Consider the following 21,423-nt stretch of genomic DNA (forward strand, 5'->3'; position numbering starts at 1 on the left):
TTTGTGCTGGGTTTCTTTCTCTCCGGGATAATCCAGCAACAAACAAGCGGAAGAGCCCGGCATGCCACAGAAATTCCCCCTGGGGAGACATGCCGAGAGCTGGGGGCCGCGGCACTGGGGAAGGCTGTGCCACTTCATCCTGGGATGGACCCGCAGCCCTCCTCAGGGGGGTCTGTCCCCACCGCCCCATCATCAGGTGCTGCCACAAATCCCCCTGCACAGGGACCCGCTGTTTGAAGCCTTTGTGTCCTGATAATGTGGAAGAATCCCAGCGATTCGGAGCACGCAGAGGCCCCCTGGCCCCGCGGCCTGGGGAGGCTGTGGCAGGAGGAGCAGGCAGGGGAGAGGGCGTGGGGACCCCCACCCTGGGGCCGGATCCCCGGCTCGGGCACCCTGGGATACCGGGGGCTCCTTGCCCCATCCCCGTCTCAGCAGTGCTGGCACTGGAAACACCCAGTGCCAGTCCTGGAGCTAGAGGCAGGGGGTCCCGGTGAGGGGGTTGGCAGGGACCCCCTCCCCTGCTGAGCTCTGGCTGACCAGCTCCAGCAGCAGCACCCTGGGAGCACCCCGAGCCCCAGCACCTGCCACCCCTGTGCCCCCTGTGCCCTGACGGCAGCAGCTCCCCACCGCCCCGTGTTTCAGTGAGCTTCGTCCCCCACGGGGGAATGCCGGGACTGGTCTGACCTCTGCGGATTACATTCCTTAATTGTTTTAAAAGGCCTCATGTGATGTTTAAAAACATTAACCTAAATTAGCCCTGGGAGAAGGTGCGTGCAGACACACGTCCCCGGAGAGTGGCTCCAGCTCTGCTCACGGGCTGTGCCAGATGCCGGCTGCAGTGCCTGGGGGTGCTGGGGTGCTGCTCCCCGGCAGGATGGGGCTCCCGGGCAGTGTGGGTAGCTGTGGGGCGCAGGAGGGCTGGCCGAACCGGGGGCACTGGGCTGCACTGGGCTTCCCCCTGCAGCCCGGGGAAGGGAGGCAGGATGCGGCCCTGGCCCTCCAGCATGGGTTTGTCCTCTGAGTGTGGGGACCAGTGAGCGGAGCCACAGCAGGCAGGAGGCAGGCAGTGGGGCTTGGCAGGGCTGAGCATGTCGCGACGTGGCACAGCGTGGCTCCCGGGGCCTGGCAGGGCCCAGCACCGCCGGGCCTGGCCCCAGCTGCCACAGCTGGCCTCGGAGCACAGGGGCTGGGTGTGGGTACCCTGACCCCCCACATCAGCCCTGCCTAGATTCCTTGGATGGGTCCCCCAGCTCCATCCCGGCCCCAAACAATTTCCCTCCAGTGGGTCTCCCAGCCCAGCCCTCCCCGGACTGCTCCCCCAGCCTCATCCCACCCCAGCGCACCCCCCCCAGGACCACTCCCCTAGCTCCATGCCATCCCAGCGCCCCCCGGACTGCTGCCCCAGCCCCAGCCCAGCCCCCCCGGACTACTCCCCGAGCTCCATCCCAGCTTCAACCCGTTTACGGCCGGGTGGGTCCCCCATCCCATCACGGCCCCCCAGGCCGCTCCCCCGGCCCCATCCCATCCCATCACGGCCCCCCTCCGGGCGGGGGCCGGGGGAGCGGCGGGGCCGGGAGCCGGTGCGGAGCCGGGGGGGCCGGTGCGGGGCTGCCCCGGCCCGTGGCTCCTCCCGCGCCGCCCGACTCCTCCTCGCCCGCCGCGCCGCGCCGAGCCCGGCGATATTTAACCTGGGCCGGGGCGGGGAGCGGCAGCACCGAGCGAGGCACGGACGGACCGAGCCCCGGCCCCGAAGCCAGCCCCAGTCCCGGCCCAGGTACGGCCCGGCCCCCCCGGGACCTCGCACCGGCGCCCGGGCTGCGGGACGGGCATGGGGCAGCTGGAGCCGAGCCCCAAGCCCAGCCCCGGCCCTTCTCTTCTCCCCGCAGCCGTGTCCCGGCCCGGTCCCGCCATGAGAGCCCCGGCGCCGGTTGCGCTGGGTTGCATCAGCCTGGTGCTGTGTCTGCTGGAGCTGCCCGCCTGCCTGCCCCTGCCCGACGGCCGCTCGCCCAAGCGCAGGTGAGCCGCGACCCCAGCCCTGCCCCCTGCCCAGCCCTGCCCCCTGCGCGTGCCGGCTCTGTGCCCCCTGCCCGCACCCCTGCCCGTGCCGGCTCTGTGCCCCATGCCGGTTCCGTGCCCCCCTGCCCAGGGCAGCTCTGTGCCCCGCTGCCTGCCCCCTTGCCCAGGGCACAGCCCTTGCACTCTCCAATGAGCCTCAAGCCCCCCGGTCCCAGCCCCTGCCCCGGTGAGGGCTCCGTGCCCCCTTGCAGAGGGGCCAGCCCCCCCCCATCCCACGGGCAGCCCCCCATCCCCGGGCAGCCCCCCATCCTTCAGTCCCAGCAGCCTCTCTCCCTGCCTGCCTGGGGTTCGGGCAGGGCCGCACTGGAGCCCCTTGTGCTGGTGGCAGGTTGTGGGCAGGTTCCCGGGGAGGGCAATGCCCTGGAGAGGGGGGGGGCTGCACGGAGCGGCTGGGCTGGGGGTCCCCTTGGGCACAGTCTCCTGCCTTGACCTCAGCCCTGTCTTCTCTGCATGTCCCGTGCCTGTCCCAGCAGGGACCTGGGGTGACAAGGCGGTAGGAGCATGGCAAAGGGTCCCCAGCCCTGTGCTGCACCTCGTCCTGGTGGGAATGGGGGAACGGTGCTGGGAGCAGGCAGGATGTGGCCAGGGCTGTAGGGATGCAGTGTGCTGGAGTCGCTGAGGCTGGTCAGTGGGTTTGGGGGGGGACAGAGGTCAGCATGGTAACCGTGCCTGTGCACCGGGTGGGCAGGGTGTGTGGGCATGCAAGGGTTGGGTGAGGTTTCCGTGCACAATGTGATGGGGAGTGCGCGTGTGCCAAGGTGTGTGTGGCTGCACTTGTGTGCAAGGTGAGGGGCAGCTGGGGGCTGCAGGGTGCCAGAGTCCCCCGCTGAAGGGGGCACCTCGGGTCGGGACTGAACCTCTGGTGCGCACACGCTGCGTGCACCGCATGTGTGTGCATGCAGCGTGTGCGTGCACAGGCTCTGCGGGTGTGCAAGTTGCTGCTTGAGGAGCGGGTTTGGGCTGTGCCCAGTGCCGTGGGAAGCCTGCGTCTGGCTCCGGAGGGATCTGCGAGCAGCTCCTGCCTGCCTGGCGCCTCAGGCAGCCATCAGCCAGCTCCCAGGGGTCTGGGGGGGGCGGGTAACGACCCTGCCCGGGCTATGTGTGGGGCCACATCCTGCTGCAGGGATGGACGGGGATGGGGTGGGGCAGGCACCCCGACCCTGGGCATAGGCTGGGCAGCTCTTGCCATGTTTGCGGGATGGGTGTGGGCTAAGACATGGGGGTCCCTGGCATGGGGGTCCCCGTGGGGGGAGCTCTGTGCCACTGTGGGGGTGTTCTCAGGCTGGACCCTGCTATGCAGGGGCTGGTGGCCCAGGATGGGGATGCCTGCAGCTGGGGAGCGTGGGTGCCAGCTCTGCGCCAGTGCAAAGACCGTGGGAATGGGGTGGGCGGCAGTGTGGGGATGCTGGAGGGGGCCAGGGGCTGTGCAGGAACCGCTTGTGGGAGCCAGGGGGAACTGTTGGGAGGCGCTGGTGCAGCCAGTGGCAGCCCTGGGGTTGGTGGGTGCTCCCCAGTGTATCCAGTGAGGCTCGCAAAGCCCAGGATCAGGCATGGCAGCTGGAGTGGCGGTGATCCCACGCACAGCCGGATAGGGCCGGAGCTCAGCTGGGGCAACTGCACGCCATGACAGGGCCAGCTGGGGTGAAGCCAGGGCAGAAGCCAAGCGTGGGGAGGGAGGGGAACTCCGCTGCTGGCAGCCATCCCACAGGATGCCAGCACGGGGGCTTTTCAGCCTGGGAGTCTGGCAGTGCATTTTGGCTTGGGGACACTCGCCGGCTGTGGGACAAGAGCTGGCCGGGAAGGGCCTGTGTGCCACAGCCTGGGCAGTGCCCGGATGGAAGGCTGTGGCTGCCGGTGTTTCCGGGCACTGGCCACCTCGTGTAAACACATCCCGGGACGGGAAGGGGCTGCAGGCGCTCGCCGCCCCCCCCCCCCCCCCCCCCCCCCCCCCCGGTGCTTCCCGTCTCTGCAGCGCTGGAGGAATTTGGCCTCTGTCCCTGCTCCAGCGGCTCGTGGCCAAGTGGCGTCCGGCCTCGACCCGGCTGTGCCGTGCCGGGATGAGCCCTCCAGCACCCCGGCTCCCCGCAGCCCTGGGCAGTGGGGGGCTGTGGGGCGGGGGGGGGTCGGTGTGGGGCGTGTCTGGGCCTGTGTGTGTGCCGGGGCACCTGCGCCAGGGTCATGCCATGGATGTGCCCACACGCTGGGCTGGGGGCATGTGTGTGCACACTGGAGTGTGGGCGTACCTGCATGCGTGTAGGGGTTATATAGCGTGTGTGTGCTGGGAGATGTGTTTGCCTGCATGTATGTAGGGGTTATGGAGTGTGCATGCATGCGTGTGCCAGGACATGTGTGACAACACGTGTACAGGGGTCACTGCGTGCCTGCCTGCACGCACACTGGGCTGTGGGTGTTCTCTGTGTGTGTACAGGGGTTACAGAGGGAGGGAGCGTGCACGTGTGCGCATGCTGGGACACGCGTGTGCCAATGTGTGTACAGGTAGCAAAAGGGGGGGTGCACTCAGGGATGTGTGTATGCAGGGTGGTGCGGGAGCTTGGGCCACAGGGCACAGCAGTGGGTGCCAGTGCAGGGTGTTACCATGTGTGGGCAGGGCCAGTGTGGGCAGCAGATGGGCTCCTGCCAGCGCTGCCCCAGCCACACGCCACCCCTACAGCCACCTGGGTGCTGCGATTCCTCCAGGGCAGTGATCTGGGGGGCAGAGCCCCAGGGCCACCATGGTGGGTGCCAGGCATGGGGCCACTCGCTCCTCTGCAGGGGGAGGCCAGTCCGGAGCCAGGGATCCCCGTTTGCACACCTTGGGGGGTTCCTTGCAGGGGGCCGCAGGGCTGGCGCACCTGGGGACCCCGGCAGTGCCTGTGTTTGTGGGTTGGCAGCTGGCTTGGTGTGGGGCTGGCAGGGGTGTGTGGCAGGGCTGCCAGCCATGGTGGGCAGTGCCATAGTGGGCCGTGGGGTCCCCTCTGCCCAGTGGGATGGGGGACACACAGGGGGTGTCCCAGCCCTGCTGGTATGGGTCAGAAGGGGCTGGCTCGGGGCTGCAGCCCTGACGGTGGCAGGCAACTCCTACCAGCCCTGCTGCTGTGGCATGATGCCGACGCCGGAGCATGGAGTACGTGTACAGCTGCAGGTAGCAGCTCCCCTTCCCTGGCTGCTGCCGCCTCCTCATCCTCCTCCTGGCCCGGCAGGCCTGGGGCCCAGGGCAGAGCTGGGCAGAGTGGCTGGGAAGGGTGGCCAAGGCGCCCACAGCTGGGCTGGGGGGGCTGCCTTCCCCCAGCACACCATGGCATCCCTGACCTGGCCCCACCAACCCCTCTTATGCCCGCTGACACGGTGCCTGCCCCTGTCCACGATGCCACAGCTCAGCCCACTGAGCGTTGCCCCCTCTGCTGACACTGCTGCCATTCTCTTGCAGGGAGCCCCCAGACCGGAGACCCTCCCCAGCCTCACTCCTTGGGGACCACCCAGGACCGCAGCCCCCGGCCCTGCCACAGCCTGCTGGTGGCCCTCGGCAGAGACCACTCATCCCACGGCATGGCCCCAAGCTCATGCCACGCCATGGACCCCGGCTCTCCCCCCGACACGGTGCCCGCCTGGCCCCCCGGCACAGACTGCTTATTCCACGGCAGCACCCGAAGCTCATCCCCCGGCACAGAGCCTGCCTGTCCCCCCGGCACGGCCATCGTCCTGTCCTGCGGCACAGCCCACAGCACGGCCCCCAGCACCCACGGGGCCGCCGGCACGCTTCGGGGCGGCTGCAGCACGCACAGCTGCTGCGGGTGGGCTGTGTGCTGGGCACCTGCCAGGTGCAGAACCTGAGCCACCGCCTCTGGCAGCTGATGGGCCAGTCGGGCCGCCAAGACTCGTCCCCCATGAACCCCAACAGCCCCCACAGCTATGGGTGAGGAGGGGGGGCATCACCACACCGGATCGCCTGGCCCTGTGTCCCCAGCTCTGCCCCGCGGGACCCCCCACTAAAGCGCTTCCAGAGTCAGATGTGGTTGGGCTCCCTCCGCACCTTTCGGGGGTGACTGGTGCTCCCCAGGCAGAGCCCGGCTCTGGCCACAGCTCCACCATGGACACGGAGCCCATGGGAGCATCCCTGTGGAGGGGCTCCCACCCCATCGCCAGCTGGAACCCCATGGAGAGCAGAGAGGACTGTGAGCCGGTGGCCCATGGTGGCCCGTCTGGCCAGGTCTGGTGACAGTGGGTCCAAGGGGCAGCTGGGGATCCTGCTGACCGCAGCAGCGCCGGCACCTTGTGCAAGAGCACGGGGCCAAGCCCCTGGCCATGCTCCAGCCTGACTCAGCAGCTCAGCACCCATGGGTGGGGCAAGCCGTACCGCGGCACCCCACAGCACCCCCTCGTTCCCACCTGAGACCCCTCCTGTGCCTGCCCAGGGTGGCACAGCTGTGTGGGTGCGGGTCTTGCTCCAGCCCAGCTTCCCCCAGCCAGGGTAGGGGCATGGGGCAGTCCCCAGCACCATTCCCACTCATGGGTCCCTGACTGGGCTCAGCAGCTCAGGGGGTCCCTTCCCAGGCCAGAGGCTGGGGAGGTCCCATCCTCCTCAGAGAGGATGCTGTCCCCTTCCCCTGGCACCCTGTCCTGTTCCTCCGAGACACTGCCCACAGCCTTGTGATGAGATGGGGACTGAGTGCTGGGGGATGGTGAGCTGGGCACATTGGGGGCAGAGGAAAAGCCAGGGTCCCCCTCCTGCCCTGTCCCTGCCTCTGTCCCCTCCAGTCCCCTGGTGCAGGCTCACATGTGGCGTGGGCAGACTGGCAACAGCCCCTGGCCCCGCTGGTGACAAGCTGTGCCCCTGCAGTCTTAGGGGCTAGCCTGGGGTGGTGGCCCACAGGCACAAGGGGACGCAGGTATCCCTGTCACCTCATACCTTGATGTGTCACCCTGGTGGAGCTGTCGCCCCCCTGTTCCCCCCCATCCTCGGCTGCACCTTGGCTCTGGCGCAGGGATGGTCAGCTGAGGGGGCATGGCATGGATCCAGCCCTCCATGAGGAGGGCAGGGAGCCTGAACCTCCCAGCCCCCTTGTGCCCCTCCTGAGCACCCTCATCCCTCCTTCATCAGCCCCTCTGGAGCACCCCTGTCCCCAGGAGCCCTCCAGAACACCCCCAGCCTCAGAAAGACCCCACCGCAGGAGCACCCCTTTTCCCCCTGGGACACCCCCCCCCCCCCCCCCCCCGAACACCCCCCCCCAGAAGCACCCAGCCCACAGCAGCACTGGGTAAGCATGAGGGGAGCACCCAGGGGTGCTGCTCCTTGACTCTCTCCCCTTCCCCAGGGTCCCAGCCCTTGCTCCAGCCAGCTGACAGGGCAGGAGGGGACTGGGACGGGGAGTCTTGTGGCCATTGTGGTGGGTTCCTGGGTCGGGGCTCCCCTCTCAGGTGCAGGAAGGGGCCACTCCCAGCATCACCCAGTACTCCTGGAGCAGTCCCCTGCCCGCAGCCCCCATGTCTGGTGCTGCCCATTTGGCAAAGGGCTAGGGGACCTGGCACTGTGCCATGGGGACAGGAGGCAGCAGCACAGTGCCATGCTTCCAAGGGGTGCATGGGGACCTGAGGCCTTTACCCCCCCCTTCCCTTGGGTGCCCCCCAGGCTGCAGAGGGGCTGTGCTAAGCCTCTTGGGTGCCCGGGCCCCATCCTGCCCTGCAGCAGCACCAGAGCACTGAGCACTCATCTGCTCTTTTCAACCAAAAACCTGTTTTTGTGCAGAATAAAGTGTGTGAGGAGGGGTCGTGGCTGGTGCTGGCTGGGCAGTGTGCCCAAAGGAATCGGGCATGGAATGGGTGGCTGGGCAAGTGGCTGCCTTGGGCAGGGCATGGGCACCTGAGTTCCATGGCCACTGGCCACAGAACATAACTGGCACTGTCCACTTCTTGCCGCAAGCGCAGAGATAGCCATGCAGCGGGGACAGTTGCAAGCGCAAGGACAGCCGTGCAGTGGGGACAGCCATGCAGTGTCCATGCCAGTGGCAGCAGCAATGCCCACCTGGCACCCACAGCCATGCGGGGCCGGTGGGTCTGAGCAGGACCAGGGCAGGAGGAGGATGATGAGGGGGAAGAGGAAGCTAAAGGGGAGATGTGTCAGGGGCTCCCCAGGGAGGGTGCAGGGACCATGCTGGGGGGCTGCACCCCCAGTACCAGCACCCACTGGGCATGGCAGGGCTGCCCAGGGCCCCTGCCCACAGGCACTGCGCCTGCTGCTGCCTCTGCCCTGGCACACAGGACCTGCAGGGGGACAAGTGGCCCAGCCACAGCACAGCAAGACACTGCTTCAGTGCACATGGGCATGCATCACCCCTGCACATGTGTGTGCATCAGCCACACGTGGCCGCTGGGAAGGGACGTGCCAGCTGTGATGCCCCTGCCCGCCCCTGGGCAGCTCACTTCTGGGGTCTTGCTCTGCATGGCCTCAACATCAGCAGGCGCTAAGTGTCATGTTCTGCAGGGCAGCCAGCATCTATCCTGCTGAACGCGGATCCTGCGGGAGCACTCATGGCCCTGGGGCCATCAGTGGCCAGGTGGTGACCCCCAGGGTGCTTCCTGCAGCCTCCCAGCCCCTCCACACCACCTGCCCACAGCCCTGCCTGCCTCCCCCAGCCCCGATGCCCTTTCGCTTGCTCCCTCACTGCTGCCCACGGCCCCTGGCCATGCCATCGGGGTGCCAGGCCCAGTGTGTCCTGATGTGGGGGGTCACGCTGTGGCTCTGTCCTGCGGGGTCTCCACAGCTGGCACGCGCAGCAGGGTGGGGGCATTCCTTTGCCCCCCATGAGAAGCCCAGCAGCCCAGGGCCACCATTAGCTACTGGTGGGGCCACCCATGGCCAGGGCTCCCCAGCCTGGGGCTGGGAATCCCCAGCTCGGGGGGCTGCAGTGTGGAGCACCCCAGCTCGGGGTGCCACACAGACTCCCTGCCAGCCCCTGCCCACCCTCGGGAGCAGCATCCCCCCAGGCTGGGTGCCCCGGGCTCAAACATTAACTGCGGTCAGGTTAATGGTGACCCATTGCCCCCCGCGCCAGTTGGCTCAGGCTGGGCCATCCCCGCGCCGCCCTCCGCGGGGATAAAGGCCCCCCAGCCCAGAGCCCAGGCACCCACGGCCCCTCACCCCCACCGGCATGAGGAGCCTCCAGGCGGTGAGTACAGGCAGGCGGGACCCACCGCATTGCCCCACACCTCGGGGTCAGACCTCATTCACATCCCCCCACACCTTGGGGTCGGACCCATCCACATCCCCACACACCTCAAAGTCATACCCATCTGCATCCCCCCACACCTCGGGGTCAGACCCCACTTGCATCATCCCACACATGGGGGTGCAGGTCCTCCCAGGCACACATAGACCGCACTTGCAGCCCTTCTGGCCCTCGGACCCCCTGCGGGGTCTGTGTTGGTGGGGAGCTGCCCTTGGGGACCCCCCAGCTCAGCGCAGGGTGTGGGCTGCACAGCTCAGCACTGGAGCTGTTGCCTTCTGGGGGGCTGGAGGAGATCCCCCCAGACCCTTGGCAACATCCTCCCTGCCGTGGGGGTGCCAGCCCCATGGGGACAGCACCCCAAGCGGGTGCCGGCCCTTCTGTGGCCCTGCCCCAGGGGGGACCCAGCCCCAAGAGAACACTCACCCCTCAGCAGATGACACATCGTGGTGGGGGGAAGGGGGATCCCACAGCCAGGGGGCTGCTGTGCCCCCCCGGCCAGGTGGGCAGGGCTGGAGCTGCTCCCCTGAGAGCTGCTGCCCTAAAGCAGCAGAACCCGGGACCAGGACCCCCCCCCAGCAGAGCGGGCAGCTACCCCCCAGCCCCCTGCTCTGCACCCCGACAGCACGGCCCTTGCTCTGCACTGGAATGGGGCAGCAGAGCAGCACTGAGAGGTGCCGTGTGGTGCTGCGCAGCACTATGCAATGCTGTATGGTGCTGTGCAAAGCTGTGTGGTGCTGCGCAGCACTGTGCAATGCTGTATGGTGCTGTGCAAAGCTGTGTGGTGCTGCGCAGCACTGTACAGTGCTGTGACATGCTGTGTGACGCTGTGTATTCAGGGCTCTCCTATGGAGATGGCGTGTTTCCTTAACCTTCAACGAACACGCTCTCCCCAGGTGTTTTCTCCCTGCGCCCTGCTGGCGGCAGGATCTGGCCCCCCTGACCCAGCTGAACCTTTCTTGTCACAGGGAGCCGACCCCCCCGAGGGGACCGAGCCTGGCAAGGCCAAGTCCGAGTACCGGAACTACACGGTGAGCCCAGCCAGGCACCCCCGGTGCTGCGCTGGGGTGGGCAGTGACCCCGAGGCAGCAGGGGGTGTCTCAGTCCCGCACCCAGTGGGTTGTCGGGGGGTCCTGCTGCGCTACGCTAGGTGCTATGGGTCCAGTGGTGTGAGGCCATGCATGCCGGGGTGGGGGTGGGGGCTGCTCCTGGGAGAGGCAGGGATGGATGCTGAGGGGGCTCTCCCTGAGCACCCCCGAGCCTGATGCTGCTCTGCAGGAGGGGAAGCTGCTGGACCGTGTGTACAACACCTACCTGTTGATGCACACCCACCAGACTGTCGACTTTGTCCGGAAGAAGGTGCAAGCCCTCCCAGGCCAGCCTATCCCACCTGGGGTCTGCTCACAGTGTTGGGGTGGCGATGCCACAGCCCACCCCCCCCTCCTCCCACCCCAGCACTGCAGGTCCAGCCCCATTGCCCCATACCTGGCTGCTTGGGGGGCACCTGCTCCCTATGCGGCTCCAGGGAGGGTCCGGGGGGGCTTCAGGGTGGCAGTGCAGGTGCATGTGTGGGGGTGTCACTGTCGCCAAGGGTCCTCGTGTCTGCAGAACGCCGAGTACAGGAGCTGCTCCCTGCGCAAGATGAGCATCATGGAGGCACTGGAGCTGCTGGACCAGCTGGTGGACGAGTCGGACCCGGACGTGGACTTCCCCAACTCCTACCATGCCTACCAAACTGCTGAGGGCATCCGCCGGGCCCACCCCGACAAAGGTAGGGCCAGTGTGTGCCCCCTCGCTGCTGCTGCACCCGCATGGGGTCATGTTCCCCAATGGGTGACCGCCCTGCTCGCCCCCAGACTGGTTCCACCTCGTGGGGTTGCTGCATGACCTGGGGAAGGTCCTGGCACTCTTTGGGGAGCCCCAGGTGAGCAGGACAGCGGTGAGGGAGCGGCCGGGGGTCCCACTGGCCAGGGGTCGGTCCCTCTTTGGGGACCTCCCCCCTGAGCTGGCAGGACATCTGTCGCACCCCTCCGCAGTGGGCTGTGGTAGGGGACACCTTCCCGGTGGGCTGCAAGGTGCAGAAGTCCGTGGTGTTCAGTGACTCCACCTTCCATGATAACCCCGACACAAGGCACCCCCTTTACAGGTGAGGCTGGACCCCCAGGCATGGTGCCACGAGGTGCTGTGCCCCCCCAGCCTGGGTTACAGCTGGGGAAGGGGCTGCTTGTGTGTGTGTGTGTCCAGCTCTGAGCCCCCAACCCGGTTCCATCCCCAGCACCGAGTATGGGATGTACCAGCCTCGCTGCGGCCTAGAGAACATCCTCATGTCCTGGGGACACGATGGTAAGGGCCAAGGGGGACCGACCAGGGTCTCCTCGCCCCTAAACAGGGGACCGAAGCACCTGGACTGGCTGTACCCAGGCCCCCCCCCCCCCCCCCCCATTTACTGTGGGCTTTGGGCCTGCAGCCTTTTCAGTGGGGTTGGGGGGCTGTCCCAGCTGGGCATATGGGGAGGCTGCTGTGGCTCTTGGGCTGCATGCCCCATGTGGGGGTCCAGCCCTGGCCCTGCAGCCCTCCCCCCCCCCCGGCTCCCCAGAGTACATGTACAGAGTCATGAAGTTCAACAACTTCACACTGCCCAAGGAGGTAAGGGCTGGGAGGGGCAGTGTGTGGGACAGGGACTGCCGTAGGGTGGGCGAGCACCCCAGCGTGGGCTGGCACATCTCTGTCCCCCTAGGCCTTCTACATGGTCCGCTTCCACTCCTTCTACCCCTGGCATACGCACGGGGACTACCAGCACCTCTGCACTGAGGAGGACCTCCGCATGCTACCCTGGGTCAGGGAGCTCAAGTGCGTAGCCTGGGGGGGATGGGACAGGACAGGAGGGCTCGGCCAAGCGCCGCCCCTCCCAGGGGAACAGCCCCCCAGCATGACCCACCCTTGCTCCCCGCAGCAAGTTCGACCTCTACACCAAGCAGGAGGAGCTGCCTGACGTGCAGCAACTCCAGGGCTACTACCAGTCCCTGATCGACAAGTACTGCCCTGGGCAGCTCTGCTGGTGAGCAGGGACCCCCCAGCCTGCCCCCCTGGAACACCCACCCTGCACTCCACACTTGGCTCCAGTCCCACAACACAGCCACCTTGCTATGGGGGACACCGGGGCTATACAATAAATCTGCTTGTCACCTGCTTGTCACGCACCCCTGGTGCCAGCCGCAGCCTGAGCACCCCCAGCTCCGCGGGGCAGGGCCCTCGGCCCCCAGGGATGTCGGCAGGGCTGGAATGTCAAAGGCTTTATTTAGAAAATTATAGGAAACCTCTGTGCTCAGGGCCGAGCCGCTGGGAAGCATGTTACAGCCAGAGCCCTCGCACAGGGACAGGGGGCTCTGTGGGGGACAGCACCCCAAACTGCCCTGAGCACAGGTCCAGGGGCAGCCAGGCAGGATAACCGTGAGAGCTGGCACTGCCTTGCTGCAGCTGCCCAGAGCTGCTCCCACCGGCACAGAGTGTCAACCTGCCAGCACAAAGCACCCTGCCGCAGCCCGGCACAGCCCCCTTCACAGGGTCGGGGGACAGAGGGGCAGCTCCAAGCCCAGGGGAGCCCAGCAGAGGTGAGGGAGCTGACCCACTCTGCCCCACACTGCCGTCCGCGAGCGATGACCACACTGTGTGCGAAGGCACTGGCAGTGGGGGAGAGCAGCGAGCTTGCCCTGGGGTGGGCAGCATGCTGGCAGGGGTGGGGACCAGTCTGCTGCACCCCAGCCAGGGACCCCCACCCCGGGGAGGGAGGCAGGGGCAGGCAGCTGGGGCAATTGGTGGCAGCAGGGCACGCAGGCAGCGCCATTAGTCCGTGGGTGGATGACAGGGCCCTGGCCAGTGGCTCCATGCGCTACTTCTTCTTCTTGGTGCCACGGGAGCCATCACCATGGCCATCGCCTAACCCCCGGGCCCGGCCCTCACCTTTCTCCTCCATCTCTTTTGCCTCCTTCCTCCGCACCTGCCCGTTCTTCTCACCACCCCCTCGGTCCGCAGGCTCCCCCCGTCTGGGGCCTTTGTGGCGGGCAGGGGCTGTGCCCCCCCGGGGCCGGTGGCCCAGGGCTCGCAGGAGACAGACGGTAGCCACCACGAGGTACAGGGACCAAAGGACGATGGGGCCGGAGAAAGGGTGGCTGAGCTGGCGGAGGGACTGCAGCAGCCAGGGCAGGAAGGCGTCCACCGAGCGCTTCAGCGGTGTCTTGTCCTGTGGGGTGAGGGATGGGGGTCAGCACTGCTGCTCAGCCCCACCGGTGGCTGGGAGTGTGGCACAGCTGTGGCACGGGGCCCTACCTTCAGCCCATGCTGGCGGAGCAGGCTCTCCAGTGTGGGATCACCCAGGGAGACAGTGGGGAAGAATTCCTGGACATGCTGTCGCCGCCACCATCGTGCGGGGTCCTCGCTGTGGGATGGGAGAGCTCAGTGCCCAGACCCGCACCCTGCCAGCCCCGGCAGGAGCTGGCCAGGCTTCTACCACCCCACACAGCCTCACTGCAGCCCAGGCAGCAACCCAGCTTTGCTGAAGCAGAGCTCCAGGCTTTGATGAGCTGCGGGCACATGCTGAGTTGATGAAACAATTAGCCAGGCAAGAAGCAGCTCCCATATTCAGCCGTCCCAAGACCCCAAGCACTCAGCACATGATGGGAGTATCTGCGCATCAGTATGGTGTCACATCAGGTTCAGGGAGCAGGGGGTGGCTGCAGAGGGGGCGCAGGTGCTGCACAGCCATCCCAGCCTCGCTCACCTGCCCTCAGCACTGCTGGTGAACCAGTACTTGTAGAGCTGGGCGCGGATGTAGACGGGCGGCTGGGCACTGAAGGGATACTGGGATTCATCAACCTGCACCAGGCGGATCACTGCCAGAGACACAGTGTTACCCCCTGCTGGGACCTCTCACTGTGTAAACACCCCAAACCACTGCAGGGCTGGAGCCCAGCAGCCCCAAATCCCCAGGGAAGGGCCTGGAGCGCAGACCCACTGCAGGGGGGTAGAAATGGCCCCCAGCCTGCCTGCTGCTCTGGGCAGGGGCAGCCCCTGCAGCAACACCTCCATCCCTGCCACTGTGCAGGACAAAGGTCCCTGCAGCAGTGCAACTGCCTGGTGCAGGGCCTTGGGCTGCATCTGCCACAGCGGCAGGCCCGGGAAGCCCCCTGGCACAACCTGCCCCCTGGCCCCCAGTCCCACTTACCGTCCTTCTTGCCCTGCAGCAGGCGGTAGACAAAGCTGGTGAACCAGGGGCTGCTGCTGTGGGGGCCCAGTGCCGCAAACCACATCTGCCAGTCAAGGCGGGGCTGGTGTGGGGCAACCACAGGGGGGGCCCTGCTGACGTTCCCAGGCTTGTACATGAACTCGATCTCCTACAGGCAGAGAGCAGAGTGGGCTGGGGGGGGGATCCAGCAGGGGGGACCCAGCCTGGACCTCCCCTAGCTCCACTGTCCTGGGAGCAGGGCTCCCCCAGACTCGCCTCCCTTGCTGCTGTTACCAGTTATGGCTTGAGCAACACAGCCCATGAGGGATGGCCAGGTGCCCCAGACAGACTGAGCTAGCGGGACAGGGATGCTTGGCTCCACTGGAGTCCATTCCTTGGTGCCTGTCCCTGACCACCCCACCCAACTGGCCACAGTTCAGCCCTTCTGCCACAAGCACAATTGTTGAACTGGATTCAATAAGGCTCAGTGCTGGGTCCTGCCCCTGGGTCACAACTACCCCATGCAAGGCTACAGGATTGGGGCAGAGCAGCTGGAAAGCTGCCTGGATGAAAAGGACTTGGAGGTGCTGGTCAACAGCCAGCTGAACATGAGCCAGCAGCGTGCCCAGGTGGCCAAGGCAGCCAACAGCATCCTGGCTTGTATCTGTAACAGTGTGGCCAGCAGGACCAGGGCAGTGATGGTCCCCCTGCACTGGGCACTGGTGGGGCTGCACCTCGGATCCCGTGTGCGGTGTTGGGCCCCTCACTGCAGGACAGACACTGAGGGGCTGGAGCGTGTCCAGAGCCGGGCAGGGGCTGGGGGAGGGGCACAGGGCTGGTGGGGTCAGCGGGGGGAGCAGGGGGGGTTCAGCCTGGAGAAAAGGAGGCTCGGGGGGACCTTCTCGCTCCCTACAGCTGCCTGGGAGGAGGTTGCAGTGAGGTGGGGGTCGGTCTCTTCTCCCAAGAAATAAGTGACAGGACAAGAAGAAATGACCTCAAGTTGCGCCAGGGGAGGCTTAGATTGGGTATTAGGAAAACTTTTGTTACTGAAGGGGTTGTCAAGCATCAGAACAGGCTGCCCAGGAAAGGGGTGGAGTCATCATCCCTGAAAGCATTTAAAAGACATGTGGATGTGGTGCTTAGGGACAAGGTTTAGCAGTGGACTTGGCAGTGCTGGGTTAATAGTTGGACTCAATGGTCTTAAAGGTCTTTTCCAACCTAAACAATACTGTGATTCCACAAAAGGGCAGCTCACCGTCCACATCTGCTTGTCGTAGCTGCCCTCCAGCACCACCTCGGGCCGCCCACCAACACCAGTCATCCTGCGGAAGAGCCCATAGGAGTTCACCACCTGGAAGCGTTCCACTGCGTTGAACATCTGGTAGATGCCAGGCCACAGCTTGCCACTGGACTCATAGTCAATGTAGGTGAAGGGCACCTGGGGAGTGGCAGAGAGTGGCTCTGTCACCACAGCTAGGAGTGGCTTGGGGGGCCCAGGCTGAACCTCCCGCTCCCCCATACCCCAAGACAAATCCATGCTCCGCTGTCTCCTGCCCTCCCAGTGCTTCCTATCCACTCACCAAGCTGATGGCAAACATCCCCATGGTCGCGGTGGCGAAGATGGCCCACTGTAGTGTGGCCCAGAGCTTCCAGAAGCAGCCACGCACACAGGCACACCTGCAAGGGGCAGGGAGAGAAAGAGATCAGAGCCGCGCAGCTCCATAGTCCAGGGCTCTGGCTGCGATCTGCAGGGTTCAGAGCTGTCAAGGCTGTGCCCAGTGCAGTGGAGAGCTCAGTCCTGCTCCAACATTGCAGAGGAAAACTCCTAATACAGCCAGCACCCCCTCCCAACGGGCTCTGGACACCTGAGTTCTAGGTGTCCCTCCATGCATGAATCACACCCTCAAGGGTGACACCACCACCTCCCCGCAGCTGCCCCATTCCAGCTGAGGATTCACTGCAGAACAGCGAGACTCAGGGGGACCCTGGCTCCCCCCATCACCCACCTGTACATGGCAGAGAGAATCTCCCAGGAGAGTGAGAGGAAGGCCAGCCCCACCAGTGGTAGGGTCACCGCCCGCAGCCATGTCATGAACTCATGATAGGTGAAGGCTGAAATGAAGGAAAACACACAGGGTCAGAGAGGAGCCTCTCCTGCCCCAGGAGCCATAGGGAGACAGGGGCTGCCGCTGGGCTGCTGGGACAACAGGCCAGCCGTGACATACCCACTTTGGAGTCCAGCAGCTTCTTCTCCCAGTTGATCTCCAGGCCAAAGTACTGGACACTCCAGTAAAGCAGGAAGCCATAGACGCTTAGCTCCAGCAAGGCAGAGAAGAGGGACTGCAGGCTGGGGGGCCAGGCTGTGGCAGAGCCAGGCAGCTGAACACTGGGGACTCAGCAAGCCCAACCCGCTGCAGCAGGCTGAGACCTGCGCCCCAAGAACCCAGGCAGGGAGAAGGCAAGCAGGCAGCGCTGAGCACATTCCCACAGCAGGAGCCAACACGCTGCTTCACAGGGGCCCTGGTTTGAGTACCCCACAGGCACAGACCCCCGTGCTGGCAGCAGGCACAGCCAGAATGATGCCTCTTGGTGTCACACCAGGACAGGAGTGGTCAGCAATGGTGGCCTGTCTCCTCCCGACCCCGGGCACGGCAGAAACGGGATCCCACCCCCCCCCCCCCCCAACAGGGTGCCTGGGGACTCACTGCTGGTGTGCCTCCGCTTGCTGCGCCCCAGCCAGTGTCCCACGTGTTCCTCATCCAGCAGGGAGAAGGCCAGGACAATGGTGAGCATGTTGAAGAAGTTGTAGTTACCCGTGAGGATGATGAGGACCTGCAGTAGGACCTGCGGAGGAACAGAGGCAGGGCTGGGGTGTCATAATCCTGTGGGGGCAGAGGACATCAGGCACCCCACCACCACAGCCACCCCAGCTCCCAGGGGAACCTTGCCTGCAAGGGCCTGTGCAGTGCAAGGAGCCTGTCCTGCCCATGACCGAGCTGGTCCCCTGCCCTCGGGCAGCCCCACGGCATCTGGTGGCATGAGGGATGGGTGCGGGGACCCGGCTCTGCCCACCCACCTGGCTGTAGAATGCAAAGAGCCGGAGGCGGCGGATGGGTGCAAAGAAGAGGAGTGGGATAGCTATTTCGATGACATAGGTGGCCACCACGCTGAACTTCTGGAACCAGACGGGCAGCTGGTGGGCAAACCAGGCGCTTGGTGTGGGGATGCACTGGGTCTCGTAGTGGTAGATGAGAGCTGGGGTGGACAGGAGGGGTCAGGGGCACAGAGAGGAGTGCAGGGACATGGCTTGGTGCAGGCAGAGCCAGCACAAAGGTGTGCCAAACATGGGAGAGATGCCAGCAGCAGCTGGCTATAGGGTGCAGGAGGCACAGCCTGAGGCTTGGGGCAAGACCTCCAGCTCCCTGTGCCTGGCAGGGGTGCCCCAAAGCCTGCAGCACCCCTCACCTGTGAGTCCCCACCAAGTGGGGCAGCGGCTGCTCAGCTTCACCACACCAGAGGCAAACATCAGCCGGAAGAGGAGCCAGCGCACCAGCCAGAAGGTGATGCCATCATGGGCACGCCACGCCGTGGACCGCCACTTCAGCAGGTGCAGGGGGGCCACCAGCACCCCCAGGAATCCCGCTTCCAGCAGAAGACTATCCCTGTGGGGAACACTGCTGTCCCCCACTGCCACTCTGGGCTGCAGACCCCTTGGGGGTGCTGAGGGGCTGGCTAGCTTGCCACCGCTTCTGGAAGGTGACCCAACCCCCCATATCCTTGGGCTTGAGCAAGCCGAGGCCCAGGTGCAACTGGGGCAGGATAGCTCCCCCAGCATGGAGCCTCCCCGGCAACACCCCCGGCTGCAGTGCACTGGAAGGGCTGAGGAGGGGCTGACTTACCACTGGAAGTAGAGGAAGACCTGCCCCACCTGTGGAGGGAGAGAGTGAAGTAGTGAGCAGGGCAGAGGCTCTGCAGAGGTGCAGGTTTGGCCCCCAGTCCCTTATCACAGAATCACAGAATGGTTTGGGTTGGAAGGGACCTTAAAATCATCTAGTTCCAGCCCCCTGCCAGGGGCAGGGACCCCTTCCGCTAGACCAGGTTGCTCCAAGCCCCGTCCAACCTGGCCTTGAACACTTCCAGGGATGGGGCATCCACAGCTTCTCTGGGCAATCTGTGCCAGTGTCTTGCCACCCTCACAGCAAAGCACTTCATTGTAATATCTAATCTAAATCTGCCCTCTTTTAGCTTAAAATCATCACCCCTTGTCCTGTCGCTACAGGCCCTACTAAAAAGGTCCCTTCCCCACACCCACCCTGTGGAGAGAGGGCAGACGGGCTGAGGGACGGGCACAGATACCTCCCAGCTCCCTGCTGATGCTCCTTTCCCATGACTGGGCTATGGGCCAAACTTGAGGAGCAGAGCAGCAGCCTCAACTCACTGCCAGTGGGCTGCAGGGAGCCCTGCTCCACGCTGTCTGGGTGCTGCCCCTCCTGCCCACAGCCAGGCCCAGCACAGCAGCTGATAGCAGAAAAGGCTGCAGACGTGGCTGGCGGCAGGGTAGAGGGCTGGTGCTGTGGAGGAGCAGGGACTTTTGCTCCAGCATCACCTTAAAAGGCAGCAAGGGGAAGGAAGGAAGGCCTGGCCAGCACACAGGCTGGGAGGAGGGAGAGCTGTGAACAGCAGCCCTGCCAGGAGACAGCCCTCATGGGTGGGAGTCACCCAGGGCTTGCCAGCCCCATGCAGCTGCGGGTGCTGCTTGCTGCCTCCTCTCTGTGCTGAGGCAGAGAGTCACCTCAGGGACCCAGCTCCCACCCTGCTTCTCCTCTGCCCTGAAATATGGGTCACACAGCTTGGCAAGGCTGCCTGTGCAAGGGGAGACTGCAAGTAGAACAATGGGGTTGGGTTACAGCACTGCAGGGCAGTACCCCAGCACAGGAGAAACCCTGCTCCCACAGCTGGTACCTCGCTCTCCTGGTCTCCCTGCAGCCACCAGTGCCGGACACTACCCAAGCCCTGGCAGAAGGGGCTGGCGAGGGCTGCCAGCGCCACCAGCTGCCCAGGCTGCCTTCCAGCAGGGCAAGACAGCTCCTCGGTGGAGTAGGAGCCACCCAGGCCCGGAGGGATTTCTAAACACAGGCATTTTTAAATTCTTCAGTTCCCCAGGTTTCAGAGGGAAGAGAAACTTCTCCCCCGGGCTGTCAGTGCCAGCAGACTCTGACGCACCCGAGCTCCTCCACATGAAGCTGCCATCCCCGGCAGCGACCACAAATGGCTCAGGAAGATGGATTCATGGCTGGAGGGCACACAGTTCTCACAGGGCACAGGTGCTTGGGACAAGGGTCCTGGGTGGACAGGGGACAGAGCTGCCCCCACAGTGGCACAGGAACTGGCCTCACAGGCAAGTCTCAGAGGGTTTTATCCCAGCACCAAGTACTGGCACAAGGATGGGGTTGTACCCTCCCAGCATGAGCCAGGGAGCTGCCAGCACCTACCCCCAGCTGCACGCGGCAAGCTGAGCATGCCAGGAGCTTGTTAGGTGATGCCAATGCAAGAACGTCCGTCACCCCCCCCTTCCTTCCCAGGTCCCAGCTCTGACTCCTCTAGGGCACCGCAAGCCTCTGCCTGCATCTCATACCTGGTAGAGCGAGAGATAGAGCACCCTGAGCAGGGCGAAGAGCAGACTGTCCCGCAGGGGCTCGAACAGCAAGGCGCCAAAGGAGGCGAGCACACCAAGGAGGCAGAGCAGCTCCATCCCCAGCTCTGTATCCAAACCCAGGTGGGGACTGAGCCACAACAGGGTGGGAAAATCCCGCAGTTGCTCCCACAGCCCCTTCCCGTTGAGGCGCAGCACTTTGCGGGCCGGCAGGATGCCGTCTCTCCCATACAGCCCTGGAAAAGGAATGGTGACAGTGGGGACAAAGCCTTCCCAAGCCCCATAAGGCTGGAGCAGCAGAATTGGGAGCCCCCCAGCTACCGCCTCAACGAGCTGGGGTCCCAGCTCATCAAGGTGCTGGCCAGGGGGGCGCTCCAGCTAGTTCCCCCTCCACCAGTGGCTTTCTCAGTTTCCTCATGAAACTGGGAACGGAGCAGAATTGGGAATAACCCACGTGGAACCCAGCGGCTGCCAGAGCCAGCCTGGCCACGTGGAAGCGAGCTGAACACCCTGCCTGCTGCAGGCAGCTGGGATCAGCGCGGGCAGAGCTCTGCTGTGGCGCTCGGGGCGGGGGTACAGGGGGCTAGAGCAGCCCCCGACCCCCGCGGGGGTGCGGAGGGAGGGCGGGTACCCTCTCCCGCTGTAGCCGGTGATCACGGCAAGAAACACCTCGGCCCCCCACCAGCCCCGGGCAGGAAAACGGGACGCGAGCAGGCACAGAGCCGCCAACCGAGGGCCGGGCCAGGCAAGCCCGACAGCGGAGCCCCCGCAGCGCCCGGGGCAGCCGCAGGGATGACAGGCGGGGGCAGCCCCGCGGAGCCCCCCGGCCCACGGCCCCGCTCGCACCGGGGAGGCAGGGGGGTGACCGGGCACACAGCCAGGGCCCGCGGCTCCAGCCCGGCCCGGCCCGCGCCCCCCCCGGGACCGGCCTCAGGCTCGGCTCTACCCGCCCCAAGAGCAGCCACCGCCGCAGCTCGGGCTCCGCTGGCCTGGCCGCCGCCGCCGCCGGCAGGGCCTACCCACCCTCCGGGCCCGGGCGGACCCCAGCCCCACACTCCCCCACCGCCACCGTACCGGGGATCTGGACGTAGAGCGAGGCGAAGGCGGCGAGGTAGGCGGCAGCCAGCCCGGCCAGGAACAGCGACCGTGGCCGCAGCGGCGGGTCCCCCATGGCAGCGGCGGCGGCACCGGGCGACCCCCCGCGCGGCCCCAGCGTGCACGCTGCGTCAGCACGTACAGACGCTGTCACGCAG

The 21,423-nt window shown here is 65.9% G+C and overlaps 3 protein-coding genes across 5 annotated transcripts; 2 read left to right on the forward strand and 1 right to left on the reverse strand.

The window, feature by feature from the left end:
* Positions 1 to 1,706: 1,706 nt before the first annotated feature.
* ADM2 (adrenomedullin 2) lies at positions 1,707 to 7,838 on the forward strand. 2 transcript variants are annotated; one of them, XM_040597074.1, is made up of 3 exons: positions 1,707 to 1,774; positions 1,887 to 2,016; positions 5,504 to 7,838. In XM_040597074.1, exons 2-3 carry the CDS (start codon positions 1,910 to 1,912, stop codon positions 5,991 to 5,993), a joined length of 597 nt encoding a protein of 198 aa, XP_040453008.1. In that variant the 5' UTR covers positions 1,707 to 1,774; positions 1,887 to 1,909; the 3' UTR covers positions 5,994 to 7,838. The 2 variants fall into 2 exon arrangements, with proteins under 2 accessions (XP_040453008.1, XP_040453006.1); XM_040597072.1 differs by having other exon boundaries at positions 1,721 to 2,016.
* Positions 7,839 to 9,221: 1,383 nt separating this feature from the next.
* MIOX (myo-inositol oxygenase) lies at positions 9,222 to 12,451 on the forward strand. The gene is made up of 10 exons (XM_040596576.1): positions 9,222 to 9,239; positions 10,265 to 10,327; positions 10,575 to 10,655; positions 10,905 to 11,067; positions 11,153 to 11,220; positions 11,333 to 11,442; positions 11,572 to 11,639; positions 11,893 to 11,942; positions 12,034 to 12,146; positions 12,250 to 12,451. The coding sequence occupies exons 1-10, from the start codon at positions 9,222 to 9,224 to the stop codon at positions 12,356 to 12,358; spliced, it is 843 nt and encodes a 280-aa protein (XP_040452510.1). The 3' UTR covers positions 12,359 to 12,451.
* Positions 12,452 to 12,574: 123 nt separating this feature from the next.
* Positions 12,575 to 21,397, reverse strand: LMF2 (lipase maturation factor 2). Of its 2 annotated transcripts, none has more exons than XM_040595749.1 (14): positions 21,245 to 21,397; positions 20,153 to 20,406; positions 18,417 to 18,445; positions 17,983 to 18,179; positions 17,594 to 17,772; positions 17,223 to 17,361; positions 16,743 to 16,877; positions 16,524 to 16,629; positions 16,098 to 16,194; positions 15,773 to 15,955; positions 14,518 to 14,686; positions 14,074 to 14,185; positions 13,623 to 13,731; positions 12,575 to 13,536 (listed from the first exon to the last, which is right to left on the reverse strand). In XM_040595749.1, exons 1-14 carry the CDS (start codon positions 21,339 to 21,341, stop codon positions 13,186 to 13,188), a joined length of 2,157 nt encoding a protein of 718 aa, XP_040451683.1. In that variant the 5' UTR covers positions 21,342 to 21,397; the 3' UTR covers positions 12,575 to 13,185. The 2 variants fall into 2 exon arrangements, with proteins under 2 accessions (XP_040451683.1, XP_040451684.1); XM_040595750.1 differs by lacking the exons at positions 20,153 to 20,406; positions 21,245 to 21,397 and adding exons at positions 19,741 to 19,859; positions 20,010 to 20,077.
* Between the last annotated feature and the right edge of the window lie 26 nt (positions 21,398 to 21,423).

Source organism: Falco naumanni, chromosome 5 (genome assembly GCF_017639655.2).
Source record: "Falco naumanni isolate bFalNau1 chromosome 5, bFalNau1.pat, whole genome shotgun sequence".
NCBI classification, from domain to species: Eukaryota; Metazoa; Chordata; class Aves; order Falconiformes; family Falconidae; genus Falco; species Falco naumanni.